The sequence below is a fragment of the Orcinus orca genome, chromosome 15, assembly GCF_937001465.1.
Source record: "Orcinus orca chromosome 15, mOrcOrc1.1, whole genome shotgun sequence".
Lineage (NCBI taxonomy): Eukaryota > Metazoa > Chordata > Mammalia > Artiodactyla > Delphinidae > Orcinus > Orcinus orca.
The window spans coordinates 88,765,301-88,777,519 of NC_064573.1; the positions used below are offsets into that span (position 1 = coordinate 88,765,301).

Genomic DNA, 12,219 nt, shown 5'->3' on the forward strand with positions numbered 1-12,219 from the left:
AACCTCTACAGGGGTGACCTGGCCAAGGCTGCAAGGGGTCAACAGATCCTGCAGATGCACGTTCACTCCAGGAAAAAAATACCTCCATCCTGCTGGGCCCCCAGGAGAAAGTGGTAGCCCCACTAGATTTTGAAACATAGATTTCCCAGGGGCTCAGCAGACTAGGGAAGTGGAAGGAAGGGCTGCAAACTACAGAAGCTCAGTCGGTGATGGAAACAAACAAAGCAGGCCAGGTGCAAGAAATGACAGCGCAGGTAGGAAGGCAGAGCGTCAGGGAGACAATGGGGAGGGGTGGGGATTTCGGGAACTGGAGACCACCACCCTGTTTAGACAGGGGACTGCTTCTCAGCCCCAGGGACTGCTGCCTTGTGAGAATGTGCACCTTCCCATTTTTATAAAGATGCTGGGCTGTAGGTTTTTTTAAAATTTATTTTATTTATTTATTTGTGGCTGCGTTGGGTCTTCACTGCTGCACACGGGCTTTCTTCTCTAGTTGCGGCGAGCGGGGGCTACTCTTCGTTGTGGTGCGCGGGCTTCTCATTGCGGTGGCTTCTCTTGTTGCGGAGCACGGGCTCTAGGCGTACGGGCTTCAGTAGTTGTGGCACACGGGCTTCGTTGCTCTGCAGCATGTGGGATCTTCCCGGACCAGGGCTTGAACCTGTGTCCCCTGCATTGGCAGGTGGATTCCCAACCACTGTGCCACCAGGGAAGCCCTGGGTTGTGTATTCTTTTTAAATATTTTATTTATTTATTTATTTAGTTATTTGGTTGTGCCAGGTCTTAGTTGCAGCAGGCGGGCTCCTTAGTTGTGGCATGCAAACTCTTAGTTGTGGCATGCATGTGGGATCTAGTTCCCGGACCAGGGATTGAACTTGGGCTCCCTGCATTGGGAGCATGGAGTCTTAACCACTGCACCACAAGAGAAGTCCCTGGGTTGTGTATTTTTAACATGTGAAAATCTCTCCGTTTTCATGTTTGGGAACCGATTCAAAATAAAATAAATGCTTTGCAGGACAATCTCTGGGGTCTGCTGAAATGCCTGGGGTCTCTGTAGCACACACAGCATCTGTGGTCTCCAGGTCTCTGCTCTGCTCCCCGGCTCATGTTTTTGACTCTTGTGGTGCTGTCTCTGCCTCTGTCTGTCTCTCCCTCGTTCTCTCTAAGTCTCTGTCTCCTTTCCCTCCCTCTCTCCATCTCTGCACCTCTCGTTCTCTCTACTCCGTGACGCCTTCCCAGTTTTGTCTCTTGGTCTCGCTGCCGCCTACCCTGACTCTGTCTTCCTCTGTTCATCTCTCTTTCTTGTTCCCTCTCACTTTCCTTGGTGAGTCCCCTGTTCTGCTCTCTCCATGTCTGTGTCCCTTTTCAGTCTCTTTTACTGGCTCTTTCTCTTTGGGTGTTAGCTCTGTCTGTCTGTCTGTCTGTCTCCCTCCCTCTCCCTCCCTCTCCCCCGCCCCCGCCCGACCTCGTCATCTCTCAGGTCACACACTGGAGCCACTCCCAAGTCCCCCATCACATCACCATGTCCCTCTGCACGTCTGGGCAGACGCTGCATCCCACCACATTTCCTTCCCCACATGGCGCAGGCCCTGGCTTTCTGCAGGAGAGCACCCCCGTCCCTCCAGCCCCCAAGCCCCCTGCGGCAGCCCTGCCCCACCGCCACCTCACGCTGTCCTGGCTCCTTCCAGGGCAGGCCCTGCCCCGGGGCCCCGGGGGTCGGCTCACCTGATGGGCGCTGCCTCGTCACCACGGTCCAGCCAGTCCTGGGGCGGGATGATGTACATGCACCAGAGGCCCCAGTTGTAGCCGTGGGCAGCGCTGGCGTACTGCTGCACCTCAAATGTGTCGTACTTGATGTTGTCGATGGCCGGCAGGACGATGCGCCGGCGGTCCTCCCGGATCCGCGAGAGGGCGGGCTCGGCCCTGCGGGGCGGTGCATGACCATGGGGAAGGGCGTGGATGCCGGGAGCCCCCGCCCCATGCCCCCAGGTTGGGGGGGGGGGCCGGAGCCGGGCCTCCTCCAGGGAGGCGGCCACACCCGGGTCTGATGGCGCCTGCGGACGGCGGATCCAAGAGCTTCACCTCTGGAAGCCCCGGGGTCGCCTGGGCTGCAGACCCGCCTGCCGAGGTCTCGCCCTTCCCGGGCCAGCCCGTGGCTAAGGACTGATGGACACCAGGGATACGAGCACACGGATTGGGCCCAATCTCTGACGCCTCTATGGGTCCATCCTGGCTCCAGAGGCCCTGTGGGTCAGCTCAGTCTGTCCCTTCACAGCTCGGCCTCCCCCTCCAGCGCATCCCACTTCCGGGCCCTCCTTCCCCGCACGGGTGGCCGTACGTTCATTTACAAGCATGAACTGAGGACCTGTTATGTGCCACACCCTGTTTTAACACACCGGAGTACATTCACGAACTAGAAAAGAAAAAAAAAAATCCATGCCTCAGGGAACTTAGGATACACTGAAGGGACAGAAAGGCTACCAGGTACTGTTGTGCCATGCACAACCTACACAACAGTATGTGGTAGCCCTGACTGGGTGGGGGTCAGGGGACAGAAAATAATGTATAAATAAATGATATAATATATTAGGAGGTGATAGCTGTTGTGGTAGAAAAAGAGAGCAAGTAAGGAGGATTTGGAATTGCACTTTTAAATAGGGTGCCTGGTGTATGTTGCCCTGGGTGGTGAACAGAAGGAGGTGTAGGATGTAGCAGGTGGTTGGGAGAGCTGGGGAGGGGGGGGCACTCCACGCAGAGGGAGCAGCCAGTGCTGAGCTCCTGGGATGTGCTGGTGCACTTGGGGAGCGGGCCAGGGGCCTGGAGTGGCAAGATGGGGGCAGTGTAGGCAATGAAGCCGGGGAGGAGGGGGACCAGAGGACATGGGCTGTTGGTTGCGGATTCTCCTTGCAGGAGTCCAAGGGGCAAGCAGGGTGCAGCTTGACCCCGGAGGCGGCCTTGTCTACCGCAAGGATGAGATGCTGCCCGAGGGCCTGTCACCGAACTGGAGTTCAACATGGTCGTGAACAGCCCACTGACGGGGCAGCCAGAGAGACGAACGCTACAGGGGGCCAGGGGGCCAAGCTCAGGCAGGGACAGCGGGGGCAGGGTGGGGCTGGGGCAGTTCTCTGACCCTGGCGAGATGCGCCACGTGGCCCGCCTTCCTTCCTGTGCTTCCAAGCGACAGCCTGGTATTTACCTGCCTTTCAGCTTCATGAGGAGGCTTAATTAATTACTGTTAGCAGAGTGCTTCAGAAGTGAAAAGCTCTCTGCAAATGCCACATCTGCTAATCAGGCAGGATCTTTGTGGAGGCAATTCTTGGAGGGAAGGGCTATTTGCAGATGGATAACTGGGTTTTCAGTTGTGAAAATTAAAGTTGCGTTTTGATGTGGTAGACTTGTGATTCTCCCAAACGCCCTCCAAATGCTCCAGGGAGTTTAACGTATGTTAGAGGGACAGAAAGGCCTCCGAGTACAGCTGTGCAGTGCACAACCTGCCCAACAGTATGGAGTGACCCTGGTGGGGAGCGCAGACCATAACACGTCATTAACGATAGAACGTGACAGGTGTCATGGGAAAAGAAGACTCGCTTCATGAGGGTGGCAGAGGAGAGGGAAGTGGGGGCCAGCAGGGGAAGTCAAAGCAGAAAGACATTGAATCTTGGTCAGGAACGTACTGGGACAGACGCAGCGCTGAGAACAAACTCGTGGTCCTGGGGTGACTGAGATGCCACAGCGAGAGTGGAGGGAACGTGGAGGAGAGGGCTCCACTCACCTGCCGCCCAGGCACAAAAGCCCTGGTCCAACCAGCAGGAGCCATTAGGAAAACCAAGAACTTCGAGAGACACCGAAGGCCAGACCCTCGTGGTCCCCAGCTGGGGATGCCGGCCAGGCGCTGTGCGACTTGGTCAGCACGTCCACCACGAACACCTCCTTACAGCGTTCGCAGCCCTCGCGTTTCCCGCAAGGGAGTGTCTCAGCGAACGTCTTAGTTTAGGCTTCACAGAGTTTGAAGGTGTAATGTGGGCGATTTGATATAAAAACGGCGAGGTTTAGTCTCTCTTGAAACAGGGCCAGCTGCCCACCCACCCCGGGGCTGACTTTTCCCTGCAGCTCACCTGGTGGGTGCTCAGGCTGCCCCTGGGTGCAGGGCTCATACTCCCTGCCCAGTGTGGACCCCCTGCAGACCCTCCCACTGTGGGTTTAACTTAAGGATCTCGAGATGGGATCATCCTGGGTGACCTGGGTGGGCCCTAAACCCACTGGCAAGGGTACTTAGGAGAGAGAAGAGGAGAGACAGAGTCACACAGAGAGGAGAAGCCGTGTGAAGACGGAGGTAGAGATTGGAGGGACTCCTGGAGCCCCCAGAAGCTGGGAGAGGGTTGAGCGGTGTCTTCCCACAAAGACTTGTCCATCTGGAACCTGGGAGGGGACCTTATTTGGAAATAGAGTCTTTGCAGATGTAATTCAGTTAAAAAGCCCAAGATGAGATCAGCCTGGATTGGGCTGGGCCCTGAAAGCAAGACGTCCCAGGCTTCCTGCGGGGCGGGCCCCGGGGCACCTCTAGATCACCTCACGCAGATGCTCCTGCGTCACTGAGGTATCCCTGCCGCCCCCCTGGCCACATCCCCCTCCAGGTTTCTCACTAGAAGCCCACCTCACCCCTGCATGGATGGGTGGGAGAAAATGAGTGGACGCTTTGATCTAGAATTTTCCATAAGGATGAGAAATTGCTTCCACCTTGTGCCCTAGACTTACTGAGACCCTACAGACCACGTGTTCATGCAGGAACTGCCCCCAACCTTTGTGTGTTCCCCTGGCCTGAGGTCACATGAACAGCCTCATTGGACTGTCACCTGCTGGAATGAGTGGCCAATTCAAATTCCTTTGGGGACAAGGTGGGGATACAGATCCATCTTCATCTATATGCATCAGAAACAGGTTCTGGGTCCAGGAGCTGGACATGGAGCGGCCACGTGGCTGGACTCGGCTGCCCCCGGCCCTGCCAGGCTCATCCTCTTTGCGGGGGTCCTGCAGTCGCCAGCAGACCCCGCCGACCCCGCCCGGGGCCCAGCCCCGCCCTTACCAGCCCACGCTGAACTCCACGTGGGCGTCGAAGAAGCCCACGACAGGGGCCGTGGCGACCTTCCAGCCCTGCAGGCGAGCCCGGATCAGGCCTTCTCTCCTGCCGTTTCGGACGATTTTCACAAGGCCCGGGTACCGCTTGCTGACGTACTGGTCCAGGTGGAGCTTGAGTTCCACTGCGGGGGACACAGAGATGTTTCGGGCGTGACACCTCGGGAGGGCCTGAGGTCACCGAGACCCACGGTCGTTGTGTGCCCTGGATCCGTATTTCATAAACATTTAAGAGGACCCGCCGGTGCTGGACGTGGGCTCGGGGTGCTGGGGGCGACCTCGGAGAGATAAAAGCCCACCGCACGGAGCTGCATTCCAGCGGGAGAGACAATGAACAGTCAAGCCAGACTGATTCAGACAGAGGCACGTGTTATAAAGACAGGAGAAAACGGGCCTGAATTACTCAGCTGTAGAAAGGAAGGCAGTCCGTGGACAGATGGATGGATAAACAAAGCGTGGCCCATCCATACAATGGAAAAGGATCCAGCCTGAGACAGGAGGGGATTCTCACACATGTTGCCACGTGGAGAAACTCGAGGGCGTTGCGCTCAGTGAAATAACCCAGTAGCCAAGTGGCACATCCTGTGATTCCGCCTATGTGAGGCCCCGAGAGCGGACAGCTCCACGGAGGCGCAAGCAGGGTGCTGGGCGCCAGGGGCTGGGGAGGGTGGGGGGGAGTTAGTGGGGTTTTTGGGGTTTTTGCTGTATGTGGGCCTCTCACTGTTGTGGCCTCTCCCGTTGCGGAGCACAGGCTCTGGGGAGTCAGTGTTTAATGGGGACAGAGTTTCACTTTGGGAAAGTGAAAATGTTCTGGAGATGACGATGGTGATAGTTGCACAATGATGTGAATGTACTTAATACCCCTGAACTCTACACTTATTTTGTAAATGGTTAATTTTATGTTATGAGAATTTCAACTCAGTAAATTATTAAAAAACTGATGAGGGCGCAGGCGTCTACGTGAGGAAGCTCCCAATGGCCAAAAGTGCAAGCAACAAAGTAAGTCACCATAGCAACAGACTTTAGCCGGCAGGAAAAAGAAAAAGGGGAAAAGCGAGTGGACACCTGAGTGAGGCGGGAGCTTCTCCGGGTCGGCTGGGCCTGTGCGGGGCAGCCTGTCTCCATCCCTCCCCCTCAGTCACCAGGCTCCAGTGGACACTCCTGCAAGGGCAGCCCTGGTCCCTGGGGTGTCCCAGCCGCAGCAGCCAGGGGCCCCTGGAGCAGCCTTCCTGCGCTCTGTCCCCCCTCTCCAGGGCCCCGCAGGCCAGCCTTCCTGTGCTCTGTCCCCCCTCTCCAGGGCCCCGCAGGCCGGCGCCGGCCACCCGCTCCTGGCTCCCTTGACGGTGTCGGGCGGGGCTCTCCCCCCCACCCCCGCGTAGACACAGAGCACACGCAGGGCTGGAGCTCCTTCAGGCCGTCCTGGAGGGCTCTGGGAGGCCTCACCCCGCTCTCCTCCACCCGCCCCCCGACTCCCGAGGTTAGGAGGAGAGGCTGCTGTGATGGGAGAGACTGGGGACGAGGAGGGGCCGGCAGGCCCGGCTCAGCGCGCCAGGGGCTCGGTGTGGGGACCGCAGATGGGGGCAGGCGGGGCACCTCCGGACCCCTGTTAGGGGCTCGGAGCCCCTGTGCCTGCTGGGTGTGGACAGCGTGCTGGGCTGGACTGAGGCTGACGCAGGGCCACGCTAAGGGCCCGGGTTCCGGCCGTGAGCGCCAGTCCAGCTTCCCCACCAGCAAGGCTCCCACTGCAGCTTTGTCCAGGTGCCATTAGCATATGGGAGAACTCAGCATGCTGGGGGCCTTCCTGGCTGGAGGAGTGATAGCACCCTGCCACAGCTCGGTCCACCCAGGACCTCAGAATGAGGCCTCAGGAGGAAGTAGGATCTTTGTGGATATAACTAGTTCAGGATCTTGAGGTGAAAACCTTCCGGGTTAGGGTGGGCCCTAACTCCAAGGACAAGTGTCCTTAGAAGAGGAGAGACACAGACACACCGGGAAGAGGCCTTGTGAAGGTGGAGTCAGAGGTGGGAGGGGTGTGGCCCCAAGCCCGGGACACCAGGGACGCCGGCAGCCGGGAGAAGCTGGGCGAGGCGGGAAGGACCCTCCCCTGGAGCCCCTGGAGGGAGTGTGGCCCAACTCCCAGCCCGAATTCAGACTTCTGACCGCCAGGGCTCTGACATGCTTCCCTCGCGGGGGGCCGGGCGGGTCCCACTCACCGTTATCGCTGTTGTCGTCCACCAGGATGACCTCCCTGAGGAGCTGGGAGGGCGTGTGGTTGACCACGCTGTGGACGGAGCGCAGGATGACCGAGAGGGCTTCATTGACAAAGATGAACACCACGGAGATCTGGGGCAGGTCGTCCGAGTAGGTCATCTGTCTGCACCTGCGGGAGAGACGGGGTTGGGGGCAGTGGTCCGTGTCGGGATGTGACGGGGAGGTGGGAGCCTGGTGCCCCCGCGGGATGCCTGCTGGGACCAGTTCTCAATCTTACTCCCAGTGGAAGGGCGACAGCAATGCCACAGATGGAAAAGGACCGAGCACGGTGAGAGGAACAGCACGATGACGTTTGTCTCAGAAGCTCTGGACTTCAAGGCTCTGAGCCTGAACCCTGCTGTCTCCTGCAGAAAGGCAGGGAACTTGCACTTTAAGGGGTTAAAGTCCCACTGGGATCACACAGAGCATTCCTCCTTGATGCCCTTGGAAGGCGTGGAAGAGAGATGAAAGGAATGGTAGTCATCTCGCGGTGTAGCCCCGTGGAGGGCCTGGGAGAGAGCCCAGCCCGGAGCCCACGTCAGCTCCCGAGGCCCAGCTCTACCTGAGCACTGGGTGGTCACGGGGCAGGTGGCATCTACCGGGTGGGTCCTGCGCTCGGCGGCCACTGTCCCCTGAAGTGGGGACAGTGCTGGGCTGCCCAGGAGGGCGGAGCGCTAGTGCCAGACGAGGGCTGTTGAAGCGGGAGCGATGCCTGCACGGGACAGCCTAATCGGCCTCCGCCCAACCTTAGCATCGAGGGTGAAATGGAAGGATGAAGTATCTTCTTCCCAAGGTCTTATCTTGGCTGTAGGGCTGTGGGAGGGGAAAAGATGGGGGGCAGGGAAAGCAAAATATTCCACATTGGGTGTGGGATGAGGCCGGTGACAGTGGAATAAGTTCACAAACGGGCAAAGGGAGCTCTCAAAACTAGAGAAATGGGAAAAAAGGAACAAAAAATAAAGTAAGACAGAAGGCACCCAATCAAGTACGTTGGCTGCTACAATAAATGCAAATAAACTTACTCTCTCCTTAAAATGCCAGAGGCTTTTCTTTCTTTTTTTTTTTAGAGGCTTTTCAATGAACTTAGATACACGCACACTAAAGCACACTTACACATGCACACACTCACTCAATCACACTCAGCTCTGCTGTGTGCAGTTCACAATAAACACAGTTCAGATAGAGCGATTTTTAATTAATTAATTTATTTAATAAATTTATTTATTTATTTATTTATTTTTGGCTGCATTGGGTCTTCGTTGCTGCACGCGGGCTTTCTCTAGTTGTGGCGAGCGGGGGCTACTCTTCATTGCGGTGCACGGGCTTCGCATTGTGGTGGCTTCTCTTGTTGCGGAGCACGGGCTCTAGGTGCACAGGCTTCAGTAGTTGTGGCTCGTGGGCTCTAGAGCTCAGGCTTCAGTAGTTGTGGCACGTGGGCTCAGTAGTTGTGGCTCGTGGGCTCTAGAGTGCAGGCTCAGTAGTTGTGGCGCACGGGCTTAGCTTCTCTGCGGCATGTGGGATCTTCCCGGACCAGGGCTCGAACCCGTGTCCCCTGCATCGGCAGGCGGATTCTCAACCACTGCATCACCAGGGAAGCCCTCATCTCCTCTTCTAAGGACACCAGTCCTATGGGATGAGGACCCATCCTATGGCCTCATTTTGCCTCAGTCACCTCTGTAAAGGCCCGGTCTCCACACACAGTCACATCCTGAGGTCCTGGGGTCAGGACTTCAACCTGTGCATTGGGGTCGGGGGACACAACTCAGCCCCTAACGAGACCCAAAGGCTAAGGAGGGCCCAGCCAGGCTAGGACCGGGGCCGTCCGGTGCGGCAGGAGTGTGTGGGCACGTCTCCCACGGGGCGATGCGCTGTCTCACTTTATTGTGTTCATCTACACGTAACAAATCACTCCTGTTATAAACATGTGCAGCTTACAAATGGTTGTTTAAATTAGAAATCGTGCAATATATACGGCTCATTTTTGTCCACCACAAATTTGCATAAAAATAATCTGTTTTCCTTATAATATAATCCCCTTCTCAGTTGAAAAAAAAATTGGTTGTGTTAAATATTGAGCAGAGGGAATTCCCTGGTGGTCCAGTGGTTAGAACTTGGTGCTTTCACTACTGTGGCCCGGGTTCAATCCCTGGTGGGGGAACTAAGACCCCGCAAGCCGAGTGGTGCAGGCCAAAAACTTAAAAATCAATCGGTAAATATTGAGCAGATCGAAGGGGATGTTCCTCACACACAGGGAGGTATGACGTCAGTGAGGAAGTAAGAAGCCCACGCCTAAAACCCCCTTGAAGACAAGGAAGGTTACCACCCTCCCCCTGAGCTTCTCTTTACAGCCTCTGACCCCAGGCACCTGGCCAGTAGCGCACGTGGACTTGACCTTAGGCCGGAGTCCTCCTGTCCTGCCTTTGCACCCGCACAAGCTCGGGTGGCCGCTGGGTGGGACTGTCCCACGACGCCCCTGCTTCCCTCCTCCGGGCAGGAGGTGCTGTGTTTCTGGGTTTCCTTCTGCACCTGAATCGGCCTCAGTCTCAGGGCTCAATGTCCTCCCACCCTGCAGGGACTGTCCCTGCGCTGAAGCCCGGGAGGCACTCGGTGGGGCGGGGGAAACAAAACTGGCCGCCACACTGCAGCCCTGGAAGAAGTCGGTCTGAGCGGAGCCAGAAGGTTCTCCTCTGTAATTGAAAGCCCTGTTCCTGTCCGACAGAAAATAAACCACGTTTATGGTGATTGGAAAGAATCAGAGTTCAGCAAGGGGGCGGCTCTGAGAGCTTGTAAACCTGGTGACCCAGGGTGGGCCCCAGGAGTGGGGCAGAGGCCGGGACAGAGGGACTCGGGCCCTGGGGCAGGAGTACCCCATCGCCCCCTCCCAGAGCCTCCGGAGGTGGAGGGACACGCAGAGCACTCCCACACGCCGAGGCTCTTGGTCACCGTAAAACTGAAGGAAGACGGGTGACACACTTTAAAGATTCCCACTTGACCGAGTAACATTTCTACGTTCAAACAGGTCGGGAGAGAACCAGACGACATCGCCCTGAGCCCTCCCTCCTGCTGCCCCCCACCTGCTCCCCTTAGTGATGAACACGGTCTATTTCTGGCCCACCTGCTCTGGCAAAGCCTTGGCCTTGACTGTGGTCTCCCCGCCTCTCCCTGACTCTCTTCCTGGATGTGCTCACCGTCCGCTGAGAAAGGGCGTGGTCTCTAGGATGTGTGAGCTGGGCCCCCTCTGACCTTACCTCTTTGTCTGTTTCCTTTTGCTCACTCAATGGCCCCACGTGGCCCCAGTGCCTCCAGGAGCACGCCAGTCCTGCTCCTGCCTCAGGGCCTTTGCACGCCCTCTCCCATGGCCACGTCACTGACTGCTCTTCTGCTCTTTCTCCCCTGGGCTGGGAGCCCCCAGGCAGGGCCCCCTGTTTGTCTGGTCACTGCTTCACGGCATCTAGAACGGCAGACGCTCCATGGGCTTCAATCCACAATATCTAAGAAGCTTCCATTCACAGCTCCTGGTGGAATCAAAGGTGGGGCATGAGGTGCACGTTTAAAGCTGCGACATGTGTCGGAGCTCCGAATGATTTTGTGTGAGGGAGACGTTAAAAGTCTAAACTTGAGCCTCGAGCTGAATCTGAGGATACGTGTGCACGTACCACATGGGCGCATGCATGCCCACACTCACACACACACCCACGAGCCCTTGACAGGGCTGTGCCCCCGCCCCACTTGGGGCATCTGCCTTATTTGGGGGTCTCTCCAGTCCTGGCTGAGCCACGTCTAATCCATCCAGACCAGGGTCTCCCAGTCTCAGCCCTATGGACTTTTGGGGCTGGATATTCGGAGAATTCTCTGTTGTGGCGGTCGTCCTGTGTGTGATACAGTGTTTAGTAGCATCCTTGGCCCCCAGCCAGGTTGAGACAACCCAGAATGCCTCCAGACATCTCCAAATGTGCCCCGGGGTGAAATCGCCCGGTGAGAAGCCCTGGTCTAGGATCTGGGGTCTGGCCCTGGGGGGGCTGGGATTTGGCAACCGTTCCAGCATCGTGAGGCTCCCGGCACCCAGCCCAGCGTGCCCGGTGACTGATGTTAGCTGGAGTGAAACCCTCCCTAGGTCCCTTCCTCCCCCTGAAAATCGAACTCCAGCCGGAGTCCTGTCCATCCCGTCTCAGGCTGTGGATGTCTGCTGTGGTCCTGCTCAGTCTCTTCCTTGTCCCCCATAACATGTGTGGTTCATCCCCCACTGTCACATTCTAAGTCACTGGGTGGAATCCCAGCCCCTGGATGAAGCGGGGGGGTGACGTGACTGGGTCTGAACCAGGCAGCTCAGCAATAGGCTCAGGAACAGACACACAGAGACATGGAGAGGTTGGCTGGGGCCTTGGGGAGACAGGATGTGAGGCCGGAGCAGCTGCATCCATCTTGCGTCCAGTGGTCAGGATGAAGCCAATGAGACCAATAGCAGAGCAGAGAGATGGTGAGATGCCAGGTCCAGATGACATCAGCTGAGCCTCAAATCCAAGTCTACACGAAGCCAGTGCTTCCTCCAGACTTTGTAGTTGCAGGAATAATACATTCTCTCCCCGTCTCTCCCTTTCTCTCTCTTTTTCCAGCTTAAGCCGATTTGAAATGGATCTTCTGTCAGTCCTGACCCTGCACAGGTCCTGCCATGTGTATGATGCAGGGACACACTTGTGAACGCCCCTCAGGAGGGGTCTGCCCAGTCGGCCGCACCCCAGAGTCCCAGACCAGGCCGAGAGGGGAAGGCAGGGGGCCGGCGGGTCCAGTGCTCACAGAGGTTAGTCTGGCCTCAGCCATTGCACACCCTGTCTCAGGACG

The 12,219-nt window shown here is 57.3% G+C and overlaps 1 protein-coding gene across 3 annotated transcripts in view; it reads right to left on the minus strand.

The window, feature by feature from the left end:
- Positions 1 to 12,219, minus strand: part of GALNT9 (polypeptide N-acetylgalactosaminyltransferase 9) — a 91,824-nt gene that overhangs the window by 43,353 nt on the left and 36,252 nt on the right. For all 3 annotated transcript variants that reach the window (XM_004276624.3, XM_049697919.1, XM_049697918.1), the window contains exons 3-5: positions 7,344 to 7,510; positions 5,081 to 5,255; positions 1,723 to 1,920 (exon numbers count right to left, since the gene is read on the minus strand). In XM_004276624.3, the coding sequence (XP_004276672.1) occupies positions 1,723 to 1,920; positions 5,081 to 5,255; positions 7,344 to 7,510 (540 nt within the window). The remainder of the gene's footprint in view (positions 1 to 1,722; positions 1,921 to 5,080; positions 5,256 to 7,343; positions 7,511 to 12,219) is intronic.